The sequence below is a fragment of the Rissa tridactyla genome, chromosome 1 (genome assembly GCF_028500815.1).
Source record: "Rissa tridactyla isolate bRisTri1 chromosome 1, bRisTri1.patW.cur.20221130, whole genome shotgun sequence".
NCBI lineage: Eukaryota > Metazoa > Chordata > Aves > Charadriiformes > Laridae > Rissa > Rissa tridactyla.
The window spans coordinates 68,698,996-68,725,660 of NC_071466.1; the positions used below are offsets into that span (position 1 = coordinate 68,698,996).

At 37.6% G+C, this 26,665-nt stretch overlaps 1 protein-coding gene across 6 annotated transcripts in view; it reads left to right on the forward strand.

Moving 5' to 3' along the window:
* The window catches only part of TMCO3 (transmembrane and coiled-coil domains 3), a 35,482-nt gene extending 13,317 nt beyond the window's left edge, over positions 1-22,165 (forward strand). For 2 of the 6 annotated variants that reach the window (XM_054185770.1, XM_054185468.1), the window contains 8 exons: positions 1,853-1,945; positions 3,118-3,304; positions 4,262-4,379; positions 4,875-5,070; positions 11,520-11,670; positions 17,861-17,940; positions 18,463-18,612; positions 20,077-22,165. In XM_054185770.1, coding sequence (XP_054041745.1) covers positions 1,853-1,945; positions 3,118-3,304; positions 4,262-4,379; positions 4,875-5,070; positions 11,520-11,670; positions 17,861-17,940; positions 18,463-18,612; positions 20,077-20,190 — 1,089 coding nt within the window. In that variant the 3' untranslated portion in view covers positions 20,191-22,165. Of the gene's footprint in view, positions 1-1,852; positions 1,946-3,117; positions 3,305-4,261; positions 4,380-4,874; positions 5,071-11,519; positions 11,671-12,178; positions 17,255-17,860; positions 17,941-18,462; positions 18,613-20,076 lie in introns of those variants that run through there. The other 4 variants (XR_008463799.1, XR_008463823.1, XR_008463821.1 and 1 more) reach the window with 4 other exon arrangements.
* The last annotated feature ends 4,500 nt before the right edge of the window (positions 22,166-26,665 follow it).

The window sequence follows — 26,665 nt, forward strand, 5'->3', positions numbered from 1 at the left end:
TTCTTGACTGAATTTGTTGGAATCTTTAAAAGTAGTTTTAAAAGAATATGGTATTGCCAACCTCAAATGTATTTAAAAATAAATAAAAAACCCCAAACCTGGAACTTTACAAAATGAGGCCTTAAAATTTTATGTCTTTGAATTGTTTTGTTTTCAATTTTTTTCTCCTGTATAATCATGACATAAGCAATTGTTGAAAGCGAAAGCTGAAGGTTGTGTGTTGTGGGTTTTTGTTTTGTTTTTTTGTTTGTTTGTTTCTTTTCTGTTTGTCTTTAATCATAAAGCATCACATTTGAGAGCCAAATTATTTAAATGACATCAGATATTCAGAAACTTACAAAAAGTCAATGTTGGCAGTAGAGGAAGCGTTTAAAACAAGTAGTTTCCTGAGTACCATAGCTTGGCTTCCTAGAGAGTTATTTTGCATCTCTGTAGCTCTTTCATCCATCCTAGTCACCCTAGTTGTTTTCCAGTCCCCTGCCCACATTCCTCAAGTCTCTTGAACCTTTTTAGCTCCATCACGTGTACCCTGATTACTAGCTCAATGTGAAACTGTGGGCTGTGGTTGGCTAGCCGTTGCACGTGTTTTGATTCGTGGTCTGGTGTGCATTAACAGATTGTTTAGCCAGCAGGCAAAACAGAACACTTTTTAAGGTTGCGTGGTAATGTCCAGTTAAGTTACACATTTCTATTACATTGATATCCACGTAACTGCTTGGAACTTACTGTCTTTGCAACCTCTGCTCTTATGTGGATTTTTGTTGAAAGTGACTGTTGGGCTCAAAAGTAAGTAGGGATGAGTAGAAATTGTAGGATTTTGTCAATCTCATATTGGAAGAGAAGGCTACAAATACTACATTTTCAAAATTTCATATTCTAAGACTGAGATTAAATAATAACCTTTGTGTAGTACGTAACTTCTGGGTTGAGAAGGTCTGGAAAACATGACCACTTAGATTGAGAAACAAGTTTGTAAGCTTGGCATTAGGAGGAGATTCAATAATGAATTTTCAGAGACTTACACTGAGAAAGATGATGTTGTCAGAACAGAGATGAGGGAGGTTTCCTTAGGACAGTTTCTTAGTGAGCTGCCTGTTCCTTGTGGAGCTGTGATTTAACGTTTTTCATCTGGATAATGCTCATGTTGACTGGGTTTCTTGTATGTACTCTCTCCTTTTATCTCCTCTGTATTTCATAAAAAAGTTGAACGTCATAGGAATTTAGGAGGCAGGCAGATTCTAATCTGGCAGGGAAGATAGTTTCCATCTCCTTTTCTCTATGATTGATGATAGACCCTGTCCTCTTCTGCTCTGGACTGTAAATACATAGAAAAGAAATGTTAGGTTTTTCTGTTGTGACAAGGAAGACAACCGCTGTTCTTGCTGCTGCACCCTTCTCTGAAGTGGAAAGACTGTAGTTGTATGGTCTGAGAGATGGATGCACAGAGTCTATGGGATGGAGAGCAGAACAGCAACTACAGGCTAGCAGAATGATGACAACAATAGACCAATAAAATAACTAGACAGAAGTAACGTCTGGAATGCAAGCCTTGGGGGTTTAATAGCATATGCATAAAACTTTAACCTATTTATATTCAACAAGCAAGCAAGCTTACCTAGATCAATGCACATGTACATTTTGTGTGACCAGCACTATCCAACCAAATTATCTAGTAGCAGCCAGGTGATGGGAAAAAGTTTGAACCCTAAAGATGCTGAGGGAACTTCTGATGTCATATGACCAACAAGTGAACTAACTGTGGAAACATAACGAGAAACAATTTATTTTGTATGTGGATGTATAATTTGTATTATAAGTAGACTGCTGTGCACTGATATTTTTTTTTTTAAAGTCTATTGTACAGGTGGAGACATTAGGAGAGTTTGGTGTATTCTTCACTCTCTTTCTAGTTGGTCTGGAATTTTCTCCTGAAAGATTAAGAAAGGTATTTTTGTATAATGCCTCTCCATTACAGGATTTAGTTGCTAATGTTCAAGTTATCAGTTCTAGTTCAGATTTTTACATTCTCCCTATAATACACTGGTGTAACTTTGTACATTTTTGAAAAGACAAATATGACACTTGCTTCTTCCCTTTAACTCGTTGGAAAAACCAGAATGCATTATTTATTTGGTGTCTCCAAAAAAAGCCTTTGCTATTTCTCTTCATTTTTAGTAGAACAGTTGGATTACCAGAAAAATCTCACACAGTTTATGGCAATCCATCTCTGCTTTATTTTAACATGCAGTAACATGCAGTTGCTGTTATGGAGTGTCCAGTGATGTTTGCCAGTCCTCTTATTTAAAAAAAAAAAAAAAAAATCAGTTTAAGTACTGCATACTGAATTGATGATACATGCTGTACTGACTAATAAACTGATTCTGCAAGTATGTTAGCACAATCTCGGGTATTACATGATGTGGCATCAGGATTCAGCAAAAAGGTACAAGTTTCTTTTGGTCTTAATGGAAAAAAAAAAGTTACTCATAAACCAGCTAGAATTTTCATAGTGGAAAATACTGCTGTGAAATATGTAAAGAGTTGCATTGTGTGATTTGTTCTTAAACTGATGCTTGTGAGTTCATGAGACTATAAAAGCTTTAATTGAAATGTGTTAAAACTTATGAGCATTTAGCTTAATCTGCTATTTCTAGTCCATCTAAAGTCAAAAATAAAAATCAGTAATTCAAGGGTTCCTAAACTGTAGTATGTACATTGTGACTTCAGAGCTGCGTGCTCAGTATTGTGGAGCGAGCTGCTGGCATTGATGATGATTTTTTCCCCACCCTAGAATCACATCAAATAACCGGTCTTCCATTTGATGATTTTAATCTATTTCATCCCATACTGGACCTTTTGGCCCTTAATTTGTCTGTGAGCTCTGGGAAATTTACCTAATTTCTGGTAATGAGCCTTCTGGCATAGAATATTATCTTCTAGGCATAATAGCTTAAGAGTTTTAGGATATATAGGATGAGACCCTATTACTTCTGTGGCCCAGCACTGCAGCCACAAATCATGCATCTTTAACTGCTTATTTGTGCTGAAAATCATTGTAACTTATCAGTGAGAAAAGTGAGGTCAGACTTTATCATAAGAACTTGTGTTCTTCCCAAGGTATGGAAAATATCTTTGCAAGGACCCTGCTACATGACGGTTCTGATGATTGCCTTTGGTTTACTATGGGGACACTTGCTCCAAATTAGACCAACACAAAGTGTCTTCATTTCCACTTGTTTATCTTTATCAAGTACGCCATTGGTGTCAAGATTTCTTGCAGGTAGTGTTCGGGGTGATAAAGAAGGTAAGTGTGATTTTAAATATGGACTACTGTAGTATCTACAATCAAATTTGAAAGCAGTTGACTTTGTCATATTATGAGAAACTACTTAAAAAATGAAACAAAACTAAAATCCACTGTTAAGTTTGGTTACAAATGATCATCCTTCTTTAACACCGGCCAGCGTTGCATGTATTCTTGTTAAGAGGTGTGCCTGCTATTTACATAGCCAGTCCTCTTCAGAAAAACACAGTGTAGCCCAATCAGTACCATGTTAAGAATTTACTTCACTGAGGGTCTTGAATGCTTGTGCTTTTTAAGAGGTTACCAGGTTAGACCGTTACTACCAGTCTGTCATCAGGGCAGAAAGGCTAACTTAAGTAATTCGTGTCCTTCTTCGGCAAACTAAGACCAGCTCAAGTAGTCTTTCATAGGTAACAGCTCTTCAAATAAGTACCTTCAAGTGCTATGTTGCTAGCTTCTCAAAGACATCTAAATGTTTCCTTTCAAAAGTTTTGCAATCCTGCTTTCTTCCACTTAAACCTCCCTCATACATACTGCATTAAAGTTCTCCCCACCCCCTAGAATATTCATATTCTAATGCCTAAATTCAAAGCGTATATTTTACACATGCAGACTCTTACATGTGTCTGCTATTCTAAAGACTGTATGTTTTCAGTGATGGAGTTCCAGTAAATGCATAACTAGTGCTTAGCTGCTAAGCAAAGTCTATATTTTTATTGTGTAACAAAAGCTTCATATGAATACTTTATTTATATTTTTAATATATTTTTATTTATGTATATTTTAATTTACTTACTGCTGAGGGAAAAAAACACTAAACAGAAGGCTTTGAATGACCTCACCCCATTGAGAACTATACTTAGCCTCCATTTGATGAAGACATTTCTAGATTTCTGAGCACTGCAAGCACTCCTAGATTCTGATGAATGTTTCCGTGACTGCTTTGTTGGTGTACAGGGGATATTGACTACAGTAGCGTGCTGCTTGGCATGTTGGTGATGCAGGATGTGCAGCTTGGTTTATTTATAGCTGTCATGCCTACACTTATTCAAGCAGGAGTGAGCACACATTCCAGGTAAAAAAAAAAAAAAAAGTATATGTATCTTCCCCCCATCCCTTTCTAATTAGTATGTAGATTGCATATATGAATACGAGAGCGCTACAGTTAACGTCAGTTCTGCTCTAGCTGCCTTAGTCCTGTCCAGCACTTCAAATTTGTAGTGAAAAGTTTTTGTAAAAAAAATAAGTTAATTTCTTCAGTTACTTTATTCCCTCAAGACCTATTTTTGTCAAAGACAATGTGATAGCATTATTGAGCCTGATGGCTTACCTTGAAGATCAATCCACAAAATCTCTTTGAGTCAACATGGAAGTAAATTCTAGGTTGTAGAAGAGATTGCTGGGCGCTCAGCAGATTTAGTATTCATCTTGTTTACTAATGTATCTAAGTATCTTACTGTAGCTACTCAGTTTTGAACATCTGTGGAATTAGATCTTTTCACTTAAGGGGAACTGGTTGGGAGGCATGAGAGCACTTGAAAGAAATGTTTTGTTTGTTCTTCTCTTCCAGCATTTTCAAGGAAATACTGAGAATACTGATACTGATTGGCCAAATTCTCTTTTCTCTGGCTGCTGTTTTTCTTATATGTCTTGTTATAAAGACTTACCTCATAGGACCGTATTATCGCAAGTTGCATGCAGAAAGCAAAGGGAATAAAGAAATCCTCATTCTAGGAATAACTGCATTCATCTTCCTTATGTTAACGGTAATCTTTTAAATTAATAAAACATTTTGATACATGTGGTAGTTTACTGCATCAGTATCACAAAAGCCATCACACTTAACTGCTATTGCATATCCATGTACCTCTGTAGCTAATTATTTGTTTTTAAAATGTTTTAAAACAAACCCCAAATGCACTGTTGATTCATGCATTACGGCATAGATGAGTAAGAAGAGATAAAATTTGAATGTCAGTCAGCTGATGGCAACTTTTAATACAGACAGTTAAAGAATCGTAATTGTGGTTTTAATTTTGGGATACTTCATGCATTTGAAAATAATTTAGGATGGGTTTTGAGATACTGATAATGGCTGATTGACATTTGCTCACAAGTTTTTTTTTCAATAGCAGATTCTTAAGATGGTTTTTATTATAAAATACTTTTCTTTTTCTGTGGCAGATAAACAGTTTGGGATGAAATTGAGGAAGCAGAGAAATGTCTCAAGGTCCATAGGTGTTGATACCCCTTTTGGGTTTGGCTCATTTTCCTCTGAGTCTTCCTTCCAGTTGTTGCTCTCTCACGTTTCAGCCCTCTGAAAAACTATTCTGCTGGAGAATAGAATGTGACAGTCACTGATAATGTTGTGGCTTTGAAACTCCATTATCCTGGATGTGGAGATAATGTCCACTGAGAATTTCTGAGAAAAATTATCCCGAAAAGTTCCTGTATATGTGCCTTTTTTCTAGGGGTATCTGCTTAATTATTACAGGTCCAACAGAGAAAGCTGACCTCCTTAAGGAAGAAGGTCAAGAAAGAAGTTAGTAAGAGCATAGCTTTACAATTTGTTTATTTCTGTTGTATAGGTTAAAAATGCCATCCCTCTAAACAGCTATTCATATTCCAAACAGGAGTGCCATCTAATAAGAAAAGGAACAAAACTAGTTTCTCCTTTTTACTTTTTAACAAGCAGGCATAACATTTGTAGAACAACTTCAATAAAAAAGAGCAACCAAACCACAAAAGTTGCATAAAACACTATGGTATCTAGAAGCTGTCTTACTTTCATTAAAAACAGGGCCTGCGTAGACTGATCTGACTCAATTTGGCATATTGTGCCCAAACCACGTGTCACACATGCAAGGAGTTTGTCTACATGACTTTACATAATATATGCGTTTATACAAACCTGAGGGAGAATATGTTTGAGTGTATTGGATTCGTACTGCAAAAAAGAATGCTTCTTCAGGACGGTAAGCGTTTGTGAAGGAGGAAATGTTTTGTGTACTTTAAGGGAAAGCACTTTTCCTTTTAAAGTTGATAAATAATGTATCAAAGGGAAAAGTACAAAGGATACTGCATGTAACCTCAGTAAGCCAGTTGAGATGCTTGATATTCGCTGACACTGATACATTCATTATAGTAATGCTAGAAGTTGTGGTTTGAGCACAAAGACTTAAAAAAAAAAATGAAAAAACAAAACAAAAACTTATTTGGTTGTCCAGTTGAACAGTTCAACAAACAATTCTTCTAGAAAACAAATCTTAATTGGTATAGATGCCCTACTATGTCAGGAATAAAAACGTAGGATGGGGGATGGAAATCTAATTTAAAAAAATGTTGTAGGTGTTTGGAAAGGATAAATTAAGGTTTTTGGGTGCAAAGTAGGAAAACAATTAAACTGTCATGTTTTCTGCAAAGATCTTTCTCCTTTGAAAACCAACCCTAAATATTGGTGGGGTTTGTATAATTATCTGCAATCGCAGAATTTTCCGTACTGGTGTAATTCTAAAAAAGCTTTTGAATTTGTAGAGGGAGGAATTAAGAGTGAATATTTTAGTGGCCTTAACCAAAGATGACTCTGCAGCTCCACTTAGAAAACCTGAGATATGTTTTTAAACAAAATATTCTAACTCTATCTAGCACGTGAGTTATTTGGCAGGCCACATCCTTTCCAATGCATAACAAAGAGGTTAGAAATGATACAGTATTTCTGCTTCATGCATACAGTTACTTGTTATGTGCTTCAGTGCTGACTGGATTTCTGGGGTCCACATAAGTTTATCCTGTGTTGGGGTTCATCTGTAACACTAGCATGTGTAATGCACATTATATATAAACTTTATTTTACTTGTTTCCTATGTTTGACAATCTCAGATGACTAATTAAACAAGAATTGCCGTTTCTCTACCAATAAGGGCAAATTCTATATGGGAAAACAAGAGGGAGGATAGGACAGAAGAGGTTCCTATACTGCAGTGTGAGTAAGCAATTTTGATGTAAGGATTATCCTGTCAGGTGAGGAACTTTCTGTATGGAAGTGACATTTGAGCATTTCTGAACTGTTTGGCTCACTTGGATAACAATGCAGCGCATAAAATCTGAAATAGGATCTTAAATACATCTCTTCTTGATAAACTAACTTAAAAGAGATGCAACAAATCTCAAATATGAGATACTTCACCAAGATTTGGAGCTTAAGATACTTTGTTCTGTTCCCAGATATTCTCAGAAGTAATTGAAATCCCCCCTCCCTTTTCCCCCTCAACTAGTTAGGCAGATCAGGGTGAGGATTGTGTCAAGTGCCAATCCTATAAAAGTCTAGCTGACTTTGAGACACAGTTGTGCACCTTTCAATCATGTACCTTGTCATCATTAACAAAGGTTCAGTAGATCATTATTGCACTTTCAGCAACTCCTTTTCAGGCTTTGAGTTATGCAGGTACTGCTTTTTTTTTATTTTTATTTTTTTTTTTAATTGGGGAACTGTTTTCCTGAATTGCAACATAAAGAGCAAATCTAGCTTACGGTTTTAAATATGACCATTTAGGATCGATGGCCAAACTGATGCTTTTCAGTCCAGCTGTATAGCACAATGAGCTGAAGAACACATTATAAGTTGGCCAGCATGTTCACTGGTGTAGTGTTGCTTTTTTTCATGTTTTGCATGTACAGAAACATTACAAGGAAAATTGTTTTAAACACTATCCTGATAGTGAATTGCTGTACTAGATATCTGAAGGACAAGAGTGGTCAGTTTTATTTTAAAACTAAGTTGCTAAATGTTGCTAAAGAATTGTAAAAGAATAAAACATGATCTGACAAGAAGGATAGCAGTTACATTTACACGTTTATAGGACTGTGCATACACATAGGGGCAGGGGGTAGAAGTGGCTTCCAGTTTGACTGTCTTATGGTTGACCTGGGATGATGGCAGCAAACGAAGGGAAATTGCCAGCTTGCTTTATGTACCAAAAAGATGAAAAGAAAATATAGCTATATTAGTGCAGTCCTTTATATGTGAAAATGTCTATACTTTTTCCTGCAATGTGTTAGGAATGTCATTCCTTGTTTGCCTGGGGTACTTCTCAATTGCTCATAACCTGCTTATGAACTCTTTTCTATCGATTAAAAGGCAAATATTAAGGAAGAACTATAATCTCAATACTCTAGTTGATTATTTAATAAAATACTATTGAGATGGAGTTTTTACAAGACTCACTAAAAATTGTTTCCATTTCTGTTAAGGCTTTACTTCCTTAAAATGCAAGCTTAGAATTCACCCCTTTACTCTGGGGCAGATTTAAATTATTAAAGCCTGAGGTTCTAATACATTTATTTCCATCAGGGATTTCTTTAATTTTACTGGCTTACTTTATTCATTAAGCTTCTATGATGATTAAAGATGAGCAATAAGATACACATTATTAGAGAATATAGGCAAAACAACTGCTGAACAAATGGTTGAAATTGAACCGGAACATGTTATAGCAGTAATGTTTAGTTCTTTTACTTACTGCTATGGTAGAACATTTGAACATAAAAATCCAATATTCTAGTGAAAGCAAAGCAATCATCTCTGAATTAGAGTGAAATGGGACCTTTGAAAACAACTGAAAACTAAATTGTACTGGGAAAAGCATGTAAATTGACAAAACTTCTCATTTCATTTTGATTGAAAAAGCTTTCTGTAATGTAGGAGTTGGAAAAAGGACAGTGCAGAGCCTAGGGATTCGTAATTCCCAGAATCACAGAATGGTTCGGGTTGGAAGGGACCTTAAAGACCATCTAGTTCCAACCCCCTGCCATGGGCAGGGACACCTCCCACTAGACCAGGCTGCTCAAAGCCCCATCCAGCCTGGCCTCGAACACTTCCAGGGATGGGGCATCCACAGCTTCTCCGGGCAACATGTTCCAGCACCTCACCACCCTCACAGTAATTGTTACAGGGCTGTTTGCTAAAGGCAAAACGTTAAAAATGATGCAAGTGGAGAGAGAATACTAAATGCAAAATACTTTACAGGTTTGGCTTATATAAGAAATTTTGCTGAGAATGCCTTCCTGCCAGTAAACAAACCCTCTCCAGTGTGTGTGCATGTGCCCACACATTAAATGTAATAAACCCTGATGCTATAGATTTAGTTGAGGAAATGTATCCACTTATTGGTAATATTATTGGACAACCAGAGACCAGGATAGGAATAGTAAAAGGAGTCTCTGTATAAATCCAGATATAAATCTGAAGAGGAGGGGAGATGACGTTAAGAAAATAATGTCATTTTTGGTTCTTTTCTTGCCCTGTTATGCACTTCACACTTTTCTGTGTGTAAAGTGACCTATAGATTTCTTCGACCTGAAGCTGTGTAGCACCTAGAGAGTAGACAAAAAAAATAGCAAAATTTGCTCTTTTTTTTTTTTTTTTTATCTACCAGGCCCTTGAGCTCATACTTAGCTTGCCATAGAGTGAAGGAATCAAATTCAGTTTTTATGCTTTGGGAGCAAACCCAGAGGGACTTACAGTTTGCTCCAGTTATGTCTGATGCTTTCTGAACAAGCGCATTTCTTCCACACTTAAATTGCTCCTTACTTGAATAGTGATTCTCCTAACAGCAGAGTATCATGCAGTTCCAATACAAGAGATGCTAAATCCCTTCTTATGTGGTAACCTGACCGTGTGCATGGAAATACTTAAAATATTAGCTATAATAGTTTTGATCTGGAGTTCTGTTATAGCTGGTAACATTTAAATGTGGGGGGATTATAGCTGAATAGTAAAAATAATTCCAACTTCATTTGAAGGGGCTATATTGAATCTTAATCATACTCAAGAGGTGGTGACCTTTAAAACAACTAATGTGTGATTGAGAAGAACTTAAATGTTTCCTATTCGTAACGGTTTCCTTTATCTTATCCATCTTTTGGTGATTTTTTTAATGTATATTTCCTTCTTCCCTCTTACAATTTCAAATTGTGGTGAAAAGCACTGAAATTTCTTTTGTTTTAAAATGAGAGTAACACTATAATGTTATTTTGTTGGTTTTGCCTGATCAGCAACTATTTATTAGTTGACAGAACCAATTTGTTTTCTTAAATGTCTTGCAATAAATTACAGCCTGTTAGCACAAATGGAGTTATGTCATGAGCATTCAGACATCAATACTTCAATACACAAAAGTCTGGGGTTTATTTTTAGGTGGCATTTTATACGTAGCTTGGAGACTTGTTTATTGTGTCTTTTGCTCTCCTCCATTAATTTCAAGTCACTTGAGTTTCAGCTTCATACCTTACAGTGTAACACTGCTCAAGATATGATGAATGTTGTCCGTAAGTGTACTGTGGTATATTGTTGCTTAATCTAAATTAGTATGAAAATAAGTCTTCAGTTTTAAATGTTCTATTAATAGCACTGCCCTTTCTCAGTAAGATGATGGTCAGCAGCAGCATGGTTTTAAAGTAATTATTTTAAAACCTACTTTTTGCCAACTAAAAGGGCTGCTTGCTTTTTTTTTTTTTTTTAATGTTCTGAGCATTGCCTTAAGCAGTTGCTTTCATTTTAGTTCGGTGTCTCTCCCCTCTTCCCTCTAGTACCGTATTCAAATAAAAAAAGAACGAAGCAGTCTGAATTCTTTCAAATAAATATGCTTTATTTCAGTAGTTTACTTCACATGCTTAAATGCATCCCTATTCAGTAAAGCACACAGGCACATTTTAGTCCAATTTAAAATAATAAAATGTAATTTATGCCTGTGACTTTTGCTAAATTGAGACTATTCTCCCAAATCATAAGCTTTGATTTTTATTTTTTCCCCTGTTTGACAGCTGGAAAATCTGCCGTTCTTTATTTCACAGCCTCAATGTATTATGTAATCCTGACTCCGAAGCTGTTACAGTCTTTCTCGGTTTTGTGAAATCAGATGCTATCCTAAAGAGGGACACAAAGTGTTACGATGTAGATTAAGAAATTTATTTTTGTTTTTGTGGGGAAGGACGTAACATGGAGGGGAAATTGGTTTTGTGAGTCTTTTGTATAACTGCAATACTGCAGAACACTGAAATTAATACACTGAATTCTATTTGTTTTTGAATATGCATAAAGACATAGCAATTTCCTACATTCGGTATAATGTACAGTTTTATAATTTCACTGTGAAATGGTATATAAAATCACTCAGGGCTAGAGAACAGCAATAGATTCTCTGTTATTCCTTGACAGATCACAGAGCTGTTGGATGTTTCAATGGAGCTGGGATGCTTCTTAGCCGGAGCTCTGATCTCTTCTCAGGGTCACATGGTTTCTGAGGAGATTATGTCCTGTATTGAACCAATACGTGACTTTCTTGCCATCATTTTCTTTGCATCCATAGGTAACTTCTAAGAAAACTTACTTAAAAAAAATAGTGTTAACATACAAATGCGGGGGAGGAGAAAAAACTGGTGTCTACAAACTGGGGGGACGAGATAGATTTTATTTGGTTAAAATATTACAACTGTTAATTGACCACAATATTAGTTTGCCTTCGCTAATATTTTTAAATGTAACATTCATTTTCATAAGCAATTTCCATGTTGTACTCTCAATTTTTGTTTTAATGACAGTTTTTCATTGTTAATTCTGAATTCACACTATTTAAAGCATACAACTAAAAATTCTAAGGGAAGAAGTTTTTTGTTTGGGTGTTGGTTTGGGTTTTGTTTGTGGGTTTTTTTTTTTTAAATGTTCTGTCTTCACAGCGGCTACATTTGTAATTTATACTAAAATTGTATTACTATTTTGAGTCAATTGGTAGCGTAGATTTCAGGTTCTTGTGGCTTTGTTTTCTCCAGAAGCAGGATAAGATAATGGAAATGGATTTACTTTTTTTTTTTTTACAGCGTCTTGTTTCTTTAGCTAGGAAAATGTGATCTGTGTGTTCTTAACACAGGGAAAAAATAATTGAACAAGATGTATATCAGAGACTACCTGAATGCCAACAGAAATGCAGCATTGATACCTAAGGAGATTGGTACCAGGAGAGTAACTCATTGTGCTTGTTATCCAAAACAAGTTTACTCTGAGAATATTTACAGACAATCAGTAGCTTAATTTTGAACAGCTACATTCGCTAGTTATCCATGCATGCCCCAAAATGCCTTCTCTAAAGGAAACTGAAAGATGTTACTGAAGTGCTTAGGTACAGGGAATAAGGAGACGGGCGCTGTGAAAGCACTTGTCTCTTCCTGTGCGTTGTATAGGAAATGCATGTCCTATTTTGGGGGCATTGCAAAGTCCAAAGTAGGGGGTTTGAATGCATCCTGTTACACAAATCCAACTTCCTTCAAAGCATGCTTACTCAGAAAATCCTTAGGGTTTGGGGGATTGGTTTTTGTTTGTGGTTGGTTTTTTTTTTTTTCTCAAGACCACCCTTGTTTTTTCTTCTGATTTTAACTTTTCTACTGTTCTTTTTATCTCCATATATTTATTCAGGTAATAGTGAAGTCCCATCAGCGTAATTTTAATGCCTCTCCTTATGTACCTGTTTGATAGCCATTGTTTCATAACAGAAACTAAAACTGTTTCTGGTGTTGTCAAAATAAAAAGGAAATGGTTATGCTTGCCAGTCTTGATTTTTGTTTTACCCAGTCCATGAGAATAGCCTGCACTGATCAGTCAGATTGCTTAGTAATAGATGTTGAATTTGAATAACTTTATTTTTTAAGAAAGGGAGGAAAGTGGTGAGCTATGGTGAAACTCTTGGGCCCATATAACTGACAAGGTTGGATAAGTAATTGCTAAATGCTCACAGGTGAGTTCTTTACGTGTTTTAGTAAAGATGGCGATGGAGCAGATAAGTGTTACCAGGGTTACAAAGCATGACAACTAATTAAAAGCCCAGAGTTAATTTTACAATGGACTGAACACAAATACTGTCCTACACTCTTGTGACTACATAAATTAAGACTGGAGGTGAGACTTTGGTACAGTACAAGAAAATAGCAAGACCTCAGCTGGCATGCTGGCAGCACTCCATATAGCCTGCGTTATACTGTAAGGAAATTATTTTGGTAGTTCAGTTACAGAATTAAAAAAAAATATATTTTTTAACTGTTGCTACCATTATAATTGCAAGAAGGGAAAGAAACTGCATAACAAGTTTATTTGGTTTTACAGAAAATGGATGTTATTCCTGCCTAAGAGGAAAGTTAGCTAAAAATCAGAAAAATGAACTATGTTATAGGGCTCTGACAAAATGTGACAATGCTTGCTTGTAAAACAAAAACAAAACCAAAAAACCCTACAAAAATATCAAATCTCCCCCCCCCCCCCCCCAAATGTTATCCCCCCCTTCACCCTTTACTTCCAATTACTTTCAAATTTTGTGGTTAACAGGAAGTTTTGTGGGGTGGCACAGAGGTAGGTTTTACAAAGGAGTGATGTTATGTTGAAGAGAAAACCTGAGTAAGATAAAAAGTATTCTTTAAACCTTTTAAAAAGAAATCTAGTAAGAAAAGACTTCTTGCTTGCTCTCTACTTATATATGCATGCAAATGATATGTATCCATAGAGAAATTTACTATGTGAAATTATATAAAGGCCCCAGGGAAAGATTCTCCGTCCCCCCTCCCAGCTGTGCCTAAAGAGAAGGCTTGTTGCTATATGCAGCAAGCACCCTATTATAGAGAGCAGAAACACTTGAGATCCTGAGGTGGGATGGTATACCACTGCAGCAATATAATTTCTGTTCCTTTTAGAATAAAGGAATAAATAGAAAAATTTGACTTAATTGAAAAGTGACTGTAAATAAGTCATTTGGAAAAGGTAGTTCCTATTTTGTCTTGAATGCCTGCTTTTCTGTTCTCACTACAGAAATCCTTCTGGTGCCTAAAAGCCGAGCTGAATCATACTTGCTCGTGTAGTATCTATAGCAGTGGTCCTGCCCTTAGCTTGACCTGTGTAATGCTACTGCTTGCAAATTCGCGCATGGGTGCATTTGGGGGAATAATACCCCTTTGCAGTTAGGCATTAACAGCTGTAGTTTGAGTTACTCTCCATCTGTGTGTCAGGCCTCTGTGTGTTCTTTAAGTTTTCTGGCTCTCTATGCTGTCTGCTGAGGTTAGAAAGTTCCTGTCAGTTTCTGTCCTCACTGATATTTGTGAGAGCACATCTGGACCAATCCGTTAGAGCCACATTTTGAGAACGAATTTTCTCATTTCTGTTTTGGTACCTAATACTCAGATCCTCCCCTTTCCACCTCTGCATCGTTTGATTTTGTTTTGATTGCTTTTTAGAAAGATGGAAGACATCTTTGCATAGACTGTTTGACTTCCCCCTTCCCCCGCCCCGCCTCAAGGCTCCAATATCCCATTTTTTGTCAGTCTACAGGGTGTATGGAGTTTGTAATTGGGCATCAGGACCCTACCTGCCAGCGGTGAGGAGGCACATTGCTTCCACTGACTGACAAAGTTGTGTATCCCCAATGTTCTGTACACATGTACTCGCTTGCCAGGCTCCATGTTTCCCTTCTGGGTAAATCTTGTGGTCAGCATTGGACCTTGAATGCAAGATGCTGAAAACCCTTTAAGAGTGCGGTTTTTTTCTTCAGAAGATGGGTGATGCTGACAGCGTCAGCACTACCACTTTTCAGAACAAACACACACACAACGTTTCTCTGATGTGCCTCTTACCATTTATTTTGAATTTGAGAGAAATCAAGGAAAGATCCCAACTGGAATTCATTAGGTGACATACATTGCCTTCTCGCTATTCATCCAGCTCTACTGCTTTGTTGTCCCCCGTGGAACACAATGAAACTTGGAGGTTTCAAGCTTTCAGAACTGACAATAGAATCAAGAGGACTTTCCCCTTTGCAGAAAAATAGAGATGAATGTTGGTTTTCCCCTCCCTACTTAATCTAGCCAGGGCTGTAGCATTTATTGCATTTGCTAGCTATGAACTTAGGTTCATTAAGACTCTGATGTCCTGACTTGAGAACGTGCCAGAATTCATTCTACTGGCTTCAATTTGACTAAACAAGTTCTGGTTTCTGTAATCTTGTTTGCCATCAAGGATCTCCCGGATTTATTTTTCTTGATGCTGGATTTTCCAGGATGTGGTCGTGACTGCATTTGGATCTTGACATGCTGTTTAGCGGCCATCCAGCAGATTGGTGGAATCTGTCTAATCAGGGGGGAGGGGGAGTTTACCTGTTAAGAAAAAAGTACTTATAAAAAGAATGTGCAAAATCTTGCCTGTAATCATCCATAGAAGAACACGCACCAACTTACACGAGTGAACTGTGCTTTTTGGCTTGACATTGATGCAAGGTCACCTTCACCCCAAGGCCTCTATTCCAGCTATTCCAGAGCACTGTTTAGAATTGAAGTCTGGTGGCATATGCTCAGCGCTCTGAAAACATACCAAAGTGATATCCTAGTTATTGGTAAGGGATCAACATGCCACATGCTACCTGATGATGGTGCTGAAGTTCTTGAAATATTTGATTGGAGTTTTTCTTCCATTGTAGAGAACAAGTCCATAGTGACTCCTGAGCTTAGTTGCAAAGTCTGATTAAAACCAGTGAAGCGAATGCCCATATTCACGTACGTTCTGTCTGTGAAGTTAATCTTTCTGACGGCATTGGAGTTGTCAGGAAGGCTTCATGTGCTTGTATAGCAGTCTGCCATGACTTATGGGGTTATTCTGTTTTCGTCTTGGGCTGGGGCAAATCCACTATGATTTATTTCCCCCAAAACACGTCTGCGTGCTGGGATGTTTGTTTGTTTGCTCAGAGTAGTCTATGTAACAGGTTTAGGCTTGCTTCACCTTGCAAACACTTCCTCCACAGGTTAGTATAGAAATCTCTGGTAGTTTGTGCCTCAGCTCTTTTGAATATAGTAATAATCTCTACATCGGGAAGCTGTTCCAAATGAAGTTCAGGCTGCCTGTCTGCTCCAGAAGTGAAAAGGTAGATCAGACAGTAGTGATGCGAGCATTGGGCTGTATTTATAGCCTCCCTCTGAAGTCTTCAATTCCAGATGTGGCAGAGTTGGCCCCCTTACCAAACATGACATTGTTACAGGCTGTATTTCTCTAGTTGCTTTTCATGTATGTGAATGAGCAATGTGCATATGATAAACAGTACAAAACCAGAAGCCACTTGCCCCTCGCGCATTAGGATTTCCTTTTTTTTGGGTGGTGTTTGTCTCTTATTTTGCCATGTTTCCCCTTATTCTGATAGTATTCACTTGTGCTTCAGTAGATGGAAGGAAATTAAGAAATAAAACAGGGTGTGTGCATGCTGACTGGGTAGTACTTGTATAAAAATCTAGTGTACTTGAAGTACATTTTCATCCACAATGGAATGTGCAGATGGACAAAACATCATGCAGTTACTGTAAGTAACTTCTCTTGCGCACTCAGGAATAGAAGATGACTCTTAGTTCTCTACAATTCTTCTGGCTCTGCAGCTCTATCGGACAGGGAAAATGAGTGAAAACTTGTCTTGTGTTAAAATAAAATGTTACAGCATCAATTTACATGCCTCATGCTTTAGAAAGCTAAACTCTTGCCCTTCACCAGAAATAACTGGGGTGGAGAACTGCCAATTATTACGGATTTATCAGGAGCATCACTGCTATTTTGGTTCCTCTTTTTAAGAAAGAGATGTACTTCCAAAGATACACAGTTATGTTTGCCTGCAGAAGTTCCTCATACCCTAGGAGGAAAAAAAGGACTTAATCAGCTGGGAGTAAGGTTCTTCCTCAGTGACTCCAGGACTTCTACAACAAATACTACTTTTTCTTCTGTTTAATACTAGCATGATTTAGTTTTAAATTTCAGTGCTCTTTATTGTTCTTGTTGTCTTGCTTCATATAATTACCCAATAAAAATGACAAAAACATTGAACAAAAAAAAAAAAAACAAACCACAGACACCTACCCCCACCCCCCAAAAAACTCCTTCCAACATCATCATAGCAGTGGGGTTTTGTATAATTCCTTAATTGTTAGACCATGCTCAGGGTTTACAACTTTATCTGATTCCAGTCTAAGTGACTTTTCCGGTTCAGGTGACTTTCAGTGTTTGCATGCGAGGGGCATGGGATCAAAACAATTACATTTTCTGCTGTAGCTATAGTCTGTGCAAATACTGAATATCATGTTCCTCCCACAGGATAGTCCATTACCGTGTTATACAAAAATGTTAAATGGCTAGCAAAGTGTACGTTACAATCGCTGTGCAGAACAATGGAATTGTTTTCCTGCAGTATTTTTATAGCTTTCATTAGAGGTGTGTTTTAGTTCAGATTCTGGATTGTTGACTGGTGTGGAAGAGAGGAAAACTGATAAATGAAAGTGCTCATGCATTGGTCATACATAATTTAACTCAATTGGGAATATTGTTTGTGCTAAACCTATCCAAAGGAAAAATGGTTAAGTAGGTAGTGTTGGTAGGTATGCTAGGGCTTTTGTTTATTTGTGTGTTTTTGAGTTTAATTAAACCTATTACTAATTCAGAAAATTATCATAGCAAGATTTTGGCCTTAAACTTTGAAATATTGTTTTCTTTCCTTCCAGGACTTCATGTTTTCCCCACCTTTGTAATATATGAACTCACAGTCTTACTATTCCTTACATTGTCCGTGGTCATAATGAAGGTATTTTCTTTTTCTCTTTTTTTATCTTTTAACGGTCTAAATAATCTTTGTGCTGCATACCCTAATGAAAATTCTGTGCAAGAGCTGAACATCTTATATAACAGAGAATATTACATCTTTACTGTAAATCTGTATTTGGAGGAGTTTTACTGACTAGAATACAGTTTGGTACTATATTCTATAGTACTTATGTTCTTAGGATATTAAAAAGATTTTATTTAATGTTAAAAATAAGTTACACGTGGAGAAACGTCTGTTTAGCTTGGGATTTGCAGCAAAGTTATTAAGTGTTTTTATTACAGTACACAAGATACTACTTTTTACTGTGCAGTGTATATTTGTCTCTTTTGACATTAAGACAGAAGACGTATTTAGAAGTCTATATATTTAGTTTATGTCCAGAATTATTGTATTTGATGCTATGTATCTTACAAATATTGTACTATTTGATCTATTGCACTTCTTTTATTTAAAAACAAAAACAAACCCACAACAACCCCCCAAACCCCCCAATTTTTAAAGTTTGTCTTGGCAGTGCTCGTGCTTTCTCTGATTCTTCCAAAGACCAGCCAGTATATCAAGTGGATTGTCTCAGCAGGACTGGCACAAGTCAGTGAATTCTCTTTTGTTCTGGGAAGTAGAGCACGCAGAGCAGGGATCATATCTCGGGAGGTAAGCTGTTCCATAGTTATTAACTTCAATTTTTGCACCTGACTAACTTACTGGGATTTTGTATTACAGTTTATTCGAAATATACCAATACATTCCAATTTTGTGGCTTCTCTCAACTGCTAACAAGCAGAATCAGCCCATACAAATGGAGAGATTTACGTCCCTGACAGGGTTCTTAATTCCATTTTTTACTTGTTTTATATTGTACTTTAATATTTTAAATAGCAGGTTTTACTTTTAAATAGCTTTGCCTTAACTGCTGTCACTTATAACTGGGCAGTGAGTTGTAGATAGCACCCAAATCACTAAGACTGAAAAGCCTTTGCTTTTAAAAGCCTGATGCAGCTATAGAAAGAGGTAACTGAGAGTACAGGGTTTGACTAAGGAAATAATCAGTGAATAAGAACCAGAGAGCAGATATGGTGAAGTGGAAATGGCCTTAATATTTAAACAAGCAAACAAACTTGTAATATTTACCTACAAAGCTTGTTAATTTTAAAACCTCTGCAGAAGAAACAGACAGCTTTTTCAGTAGTCATAGAAGAAAATCACATAGGAAAGAAACCTTAAACTTAGTTTTATATTGAAGCTGTGAGAATGCTATTATTTTTCTGTGCTGGCGCTGCGAGCTTTTCATTGTGTGAGCACGTGGGCTGTATAATGCTGGAACCAATTCCAAATAAAGCACGTGTGAAAAACTTACACAACGCTGTTCACTTGTGTAGGTAAAGGTGATTCATTTTCATGTTCGCTCCTGCATATAATCAGGAGTTATAAATATTGTATGTTTGTATAGAGTTTCAAGGTACCCCTACGTGATCACAGAACTAGTTTTGGGGCCCACCCACTGTGCTTCGAGGCCTTTAGGCTTTCATTTTTTTATGTTGGCAGCTCTTACGTGATTGTCTACTCGATAGGTTTATACAGCTCTGAAATTTCCAAAAGTAATTTTTCTGTTTGAGACCTGAAAACTACTTCCCACTGCCATTTTATAAGAGTCTTTCAGAATATGTAGTTAAGATCTTATTCCAGAAGATGTGCAGTACAACTTAAAAGGGATTTTTGTTTGCTTTTTTGAGTGTATAAAATAGTAGTGCACTTTGCCGCTATATCATTAAGTCAGAATAGGTTTTGGGGTTTTTAATAAAGTGGTATTGGGCCTTTGACCTTTTAGCAAACCTTGACCTTTCAAAACTGACCTCTTAACTATACATGTAAATAATTGTTTTTCTATAAGCTTACAATTTTTTTTTGTACTTGTATCTTTAGACCAGGTAAACAGATAATTAGATGATTTGTGTGTTCATTTGTTTGCTTTTGTAACAATACGCATAGTTGGTTAGGAAGACAGGTGAAATCTTCTGAAAATATTGTCCAGAAAAGACTGATCTCCTCAAACTTCTAGTCACTTCTTAGTTTACCATATAACTAAGAGAAGTAATGGCTTTTATTTCCAATTTTCAGGTCTATCTTCTTATTCTGAGTGTGACTACTCTAAGCCTCTTACTTGCCCCTGCCCTATGGAGAGCTGCAATTATGAAATGTGTTCCGAGACCTGAAAGACGCTCAAGTACTTGATTTAGACTTGCACATGAACAAGAATACATCTTCTTGCAAGGAACATTGCTCATTGTATTTCTATGCACTCAGAAAACAAGAGGTTTGGAGTAGTCAGTCCTCTTAATGTGCACTTGGTTATAAGCCTTATACTGACCTTAAAACAAAACAAAATTCAACATTAAAAAGTAATTACGGAATTTGAATTGCACACCTTTTACAAAATTTAATTCTTCCTGACAGATTAGAATCTGCCAGAATATTTGTTCCTGATGAAATCAGTTATTCAGAGCATAAATTATTTTTTTTTAAATATAACATCATGCAAACTGTGTTGATTATTTGTTGCCTGAATGTGCCTTTTAATTTTCATGCTATTTTGTTACTGCTGGTTCATCACCAGATTTTGTTTAAAAAGAAAAAAAATATTATGGTGCCTATGGTATCTTCTTTCACTAAATGACTTGAGTCATTTTCACATTTAGGAGTTTAATATACTAGTATAAAATTCATCACAAAACACATTTCTAATGGTGAGTAAAAGCATAGTCCTGTACACAAAGAGGAGGTTTAACTGTTTAGCATCAAACTGTTTTAAGCATTCAAATACGTATTTCAAACGATGCAGCCAATATTGTATAATATTTTCTTCCAAATTACAGCATATAGTGTATTTTCTTATAGTAGTAACTTTTATTTGTGTTAGTTCTCGTATTTATTTACGTACTTGACTACAAGCTGATGGTAAGGAAAGGGCGTAACTTAAATTATATTTGAAGACTGACAGTTGTCACTCATTTTTGTTGCTAACTGCTTTTACAGTAATTGTTTACAGTTTTTTTTTCTTTCTTGTAAATCAAAACTAAATCTAATAAGATTGGGAAGTCTTAATTTCAAGCAGATGTGAAAAACATCAGTTCTGTAACTTAGAGGAGGTTGGACGTTATTGACACTATGCTAGATTTGAAATTATTTTGAGTAAATTAATTTGCACAAAACTGGAAATGGCAGACTGGATGTGTATTTGGAACTCCAGAACTTTATACTTTGCATTTGCATTGAATAAATTGTTAGTCTCTTTAAAATATCATGATATTTTAAAAAACAGTGTTTTGAACGTGATCCCAAATGTGTTTTGTTCTTTAAAATGTTATATGTAGCAGTATAAGCCTTGTAAAAGCCCATTCTTAAGTGTCGTAGAGAAAGCTTGCTCATAGACTGTAGTCTACTCTGACAAACAATTTAAAAATCATGTTGAGGTTTATCTGCTAAAAACAATACTATTGAAGCTATATTAACACTTTAGGTCAGTATTATACTGTCATCTGAAGTAACTTTGATACCCACAAAATGGTGAGAAAAATGCATGTTAAACAGGTTTAAATTGCCAATTAAAATGAAAGCTGCCCTCCAAGTAGCAAAACAAAGCTTGGGATGGATTTGTGTGCTTTATACCTTTTTCTTCTACCATAGTAGCCTCGGTTTCCTCCTGTGTTTTCTCTGACATCTGCTGGGCTTGTCAAAATGCAGCTTGGACTAGTCTGGAGTGTGTAAGTTCGGACAGGGTAGGGTTCATCGTATTGGAGTTCTTACTCACTGGATTCGGGGCTTTCTCTCCAGGCACGGATTCGTCATAAAAGTTGCAGGAATGCATGGCAATTCCACCTCTCCTTGAATGGTTTCAAAAGTTATTGAGGAACAGTGACAAATGCAGAGGAAAAAGCTGCCCTATAAATAAAACAGTTCGATTATAAAATGAGTCTGTGACAGAAAGAAATTTGAAACTGATTTGTTGGTGTACTTTAATATTTTGTATTGCAAATATAGAAGTAATTAAAAAGTTTTATGGTAACATTTAACGATCTACTAGCTCAAACCTTTTTTCAGGTGCCTCACTAAAATTGTTTCTTAACTGTACTATGGAGAGAAATCTTACTCTATCCACTGATCTCGTTCATAGTTTCTGCTTGAAATACAATCTCTTCTGAATGCCTCATTTTGGTTTTGAAAGATGCTTATTTCACATGTCGTTTACCACCTATGATTTGGGAGGGGGGAAGGAGGGGAGGATCTATGGAACACCCCGGTAGAGACCTCTGTGTGGTTTCCATTATGTCTCCTGGCCCTTGAAATTGTTGGACAAGGTATTACAGCTGCGATGAGTAAAACTTTTGTCTAAATAAATTGCTGTGGCTAGTTGTACTTCTCTGGAAAATTCTGGTTAGGAGGGTAGGAAATATTGATGGTTTGTGTCTTTTCTTAAAAGAAAGAAAATATTTTCCCAATGACCTTTTAAAGGAGTTGGGTGAAGAGTCCTTTTGGTACCGTGTCCAAAATGCAAAGCGAGTATCTAGATAACTTACTGGTTCCCTCATCTCTGTCACTTCGTTCCCCCAAAATTGTTGATTGAGTCATGACCTGGCTAGGCTTCTGGAGAACTGGGGAAAGAGAAATAGGAGCCTCGTCTGACTACCAATGTTCTCTGCCTCTTGGATTGCCTGATTGAATATTAGATGCAAGTTCAAATTACTAATCTTATTGGACACGTGATAAGTTTGTTTACAATCAGCTGTTTGACATTGTCTCATAGAAATCTGGAGGTTTATTGCGATACTGTAAATGTTTCCTGAAATGCAAAAAATGGCTCCATGCCTAATTCCGTGTCAAAATGGGGTAGTCTCATGATACAATCTCAGGATAGAAACAACAGGTCTTATTCCTGAATGCCTGTATGGAAAATGGGTAGAATATTTCACAATTGGCCCACTTAAATATAATTGCAGCTTTTCAGGAACTTTATGCTTGTGCTCTAGAATATTCTGTTTCTGAGTCAAGTAGATAAAATAAAAGCAGAGATCTGGAAGCCCTGAAAGGAAAATCTACTGATTTGTTCAAGAACAGGTGGCCTTTGCTGGAAATTTTTATTTCAGCTTGTTGGATAGTGGTTCTATCTCATTCATTTATGTGATGATCAGCATCATTTGAATACGGAAAAGCTGATACAGGGCAGAAACTTCAGTAAGTGGTGAGAGGGTATTTCTGTGGTGAAGCTGAGCTTAAGGGAGTGGAAAGGAAGGGTCTGCTCTGTGCTTGAGTAGCAAGTCATTCAGCATGCCTGTTTTGGGGTGGGTGGGGTGTTTTTTTTGTTGTTTTGTTTTGGTTTTTTGTTTGTTTTGTTTTTGGTTTTGTTTTTTTTTTTTTTCCCCCAGAGGTGGGTGTAACTGGTTACTTGTTTTGTGTGGCATTCTCTCTGAAAACCGGGAGTTCTTGCATGTTACCTCTTAATTGCTACCCTTGGTCATTGTTCCCTAGGAGGGCAAAGGAACTAAAACAGTTTAAAAGCTGGTAGTGTGGGCTATGCTTATAGTTTGTGAGTCATTTTCCTGTTCCCAGGGTCAGATTGGTGTATATGGACACACAGCCACCTTATGTACGGCTCATCCCATATAGAGCAGGCTATGCTTCGGTTCCTCCGTAGGGAAGGTATCTAGTGGGAGCTGTGAGGGAGGTTCTTGCAACTGTGACTGACATGGATCTAGGACAGCTCAGGGAATGCCGTCATCGTGGCCTAGTCCATGGGGCTACATAGCTTTTTAAAAGCTTTAAGAATTTTTATTTCCTATAATCCTCAAAGATGAGGAGAAAGCAGCTGCACGATACCTTTGTATTGTAATTGTTTTAGGCTTGGACATCCTCTGCTTTACGGGCAGAGAGGCGTCTGGGTTTGCCTAGTATAGCAGAATAGCGCTGTACGATGATGCTGGATGGAGGGTGTGGGAAACCTAGCGTGGTCTTGCTGCCTGTTGGAGTGAACCCAGGAACGATCTAACCACAAAAGCACTCCTGGGGTTTGTCTAGGGAAGGAATCTGTAGTTCCGCTCTGTACGCAATCCTGGCGGTGCTCCAGCACGTGGGCAGCGCCAAAGGTGGAGGAAATGGGACCCCTGAGTGACAGGAGGCAAGCCACGCTAACAGCATTAACATCTTTGTTGGAAGCAGCAATAGCTTATAAGGAGCAGCAAGTGCCAGACATCCACTACTAAGACGACCTGAACGCAAGGGAGCCAAGGAAACTAGTGAAGCAAAAAGGAAGAGCAGCAAGATGCCCTAAGGGCTGGGACATGTGTGGCCCACCCCACCCTAAAGGAAACAAAAGGCAGAAGAGAAAGGCATGCCTCTACCAGCTTCACGCGGTAGCCCCGGAGCTGTGGTGCTTGGGTTCTCCCACTGCCTCTGCTGAGTAATTACCGCTGCTGGGTGGGAAAAAACTTCTTGACAGTAAGGACAGTGGAGACTAGGAAAATCTCCTGATTTCTGGAGACAAAATGGACAAGGATGTCACCAGAGTGGCTTAGTGACAACTAATCCTGCCTTGGGGGACAAAATCTAGGTCAGGGAATGGCAACACTTTCCAGGTTATGGTACCAAGCTGTATTTTTTTTTTATTTCCTAAAATAGAGCAGAAATTTGAGAATTGGGAGATGCTACCTCCCAACCAGGCCAGATGCTGACAAGCTTGTCAGCTGGTATTGGGTCTTTATTTAAGCCAGGAGCTCACACAGGTCCCTCTCTTAAGGGCATGGTTTCCCGTTCTGAAACAGTAGGTCAGAATGTGTCCACGTGCGTGTCCTCTGGCATCTGTCATGGGTTTCTGACTATAGACTAGATGACCTCTTGAAACACAAATCTCCTTGCGTCTGTCACACAGTTCTGCCATGCTGATGCTGTTTGAAGTTGTGATCTGTTCTCCAATTCAAGCACACTTAAAGGGGGAGGCAGGCCACAGGAAACAGGAATCAAGCCTTTCACCACTACAAACACCAACTAAGCCCTAAAAGCTCCAGAATTCCTGAGAAAGGCGAGCTCACAGATTAGAGAAACAGGTTTTTTCCACCAATGCAAATACTTCAAATTAGTTGTGAACAACCCTCTGATAAAGAAACAAACACACCTCAGAGTGGGTATGCTTGGGCAGTTAGTAATGTCTCAAAATAAAATGCCAGTGAACCAGGGTACTGTCCTTCCTTGTATGTGCTTGTTCAGTTCTCTGCCAAGGAAGCTCCTGGCAGAGAGAGGCTTACAGGGAAGCACGAGCAGCACAGCAAGATTATCTGACAGGTGTAAATAGAAGAATTTGAGTAAATAATAAAAAAACGTGGTCTTCAGTCACTATTTCTTTACTGACTAGGGTCAAGGATGCATCAATTCTGATGTTTGCAGAGAAACTGTATAGTTTGCAGAAGCAGGCAGTGGCGTGAGGTTCATATTCTTTTAACTGCCTTTAGCTGCCTTTGTCCTTTAATTGCCACTGCTCCTCTGCTCTAGTGTAGTTATCTTAGTCTTTACACATTGCAGTTGCTATTGAATTATTTTCTACTTTTTAATTCAGAAGTTTCTGTCGATTTTGCTTGGCACTAGAGAAGGTAGAAGTTTTTTCTTCAACCTGAGACTTTTTTCAAAATGGCATTAGGACCATTTTGAAAAATCAGAGATGATTTTTATCTTCATGCAGTCATTAAATTCTACCTTTTTTAAGAGCACATTTGCTTTTTTGTAGTTCCTTCTTCACCCTGGAACAGACATACCCTGTTGAGGGTGCATTCCTGGAGAAGGCTGGAGCCTGTGATACTGGAACACTTTTTTCTACAAGAATTAACATAAAAAGGGGGAGTGGGGAGCACGGGCAGGGACTTAAGATACACAAACAGTTTAAATCCACAGGCACAGTATGTATGATGTGGAGGGTAGAGAGCAGCACCATGAACTGGAGGAGCTGCTGCCTTTTAGGAAGCATTTTTTCTGCAGCTGGCTGGGGGTGCTTCATGGGTTTTGTGTGTCAAAACTCCTGCCTCTTTCTGTGAAGTTATAAACATATTTTCATCATCTTCTTTCTTTGATGTCCACTGACATCAAGTTTAGTTAAGAAGAATGAAGAAATAGGATAATCGTGGTTGTTGTCAGAGCAGGGTACTGCATAAGCAGCCATGGAACCCCAGAGCAGCAGGTGCTGGGGGTTACTGTGAATGAAGAACGTCAAAGATTGCCATTTATCAAGAAAAGGAAGGTAGCTAGTGTTTCCTCATAATTATAAAAAAGAACTTCTCAAACATCTTAAAAAAAATGAACGAGTGAGGTATAGAAGTAACTAAATGTGAATCTAGTCAACTGATGAAATGCATCTTCTCTGGCATCTGTGCTAGATTGTCCTGCGCTGTTTCTGTACAGTGGCTCTGCTGGTTGTGTCTTCTGTTCCCAGAAGGGTTTTCCTTCCCAGGCGCAATCAGGAAGCAGCATGGTTTTAGAGGAAGGACCAGCTGTTGCCTTCCTGCTCCCCTCTTCCTCATATCATCAACCGCCTTGCACCATGCGGGCTTGCTACCGCAAGATGTGGCTGCAGCTCCCCCCGCTTCATCAGCTAGGCTTGTATCCACTCCTACAAGAAACGTGGCTTCTGAGGTGTAAAGCGTTGACTTTGCTGCTGTTTTCACCGTTACAG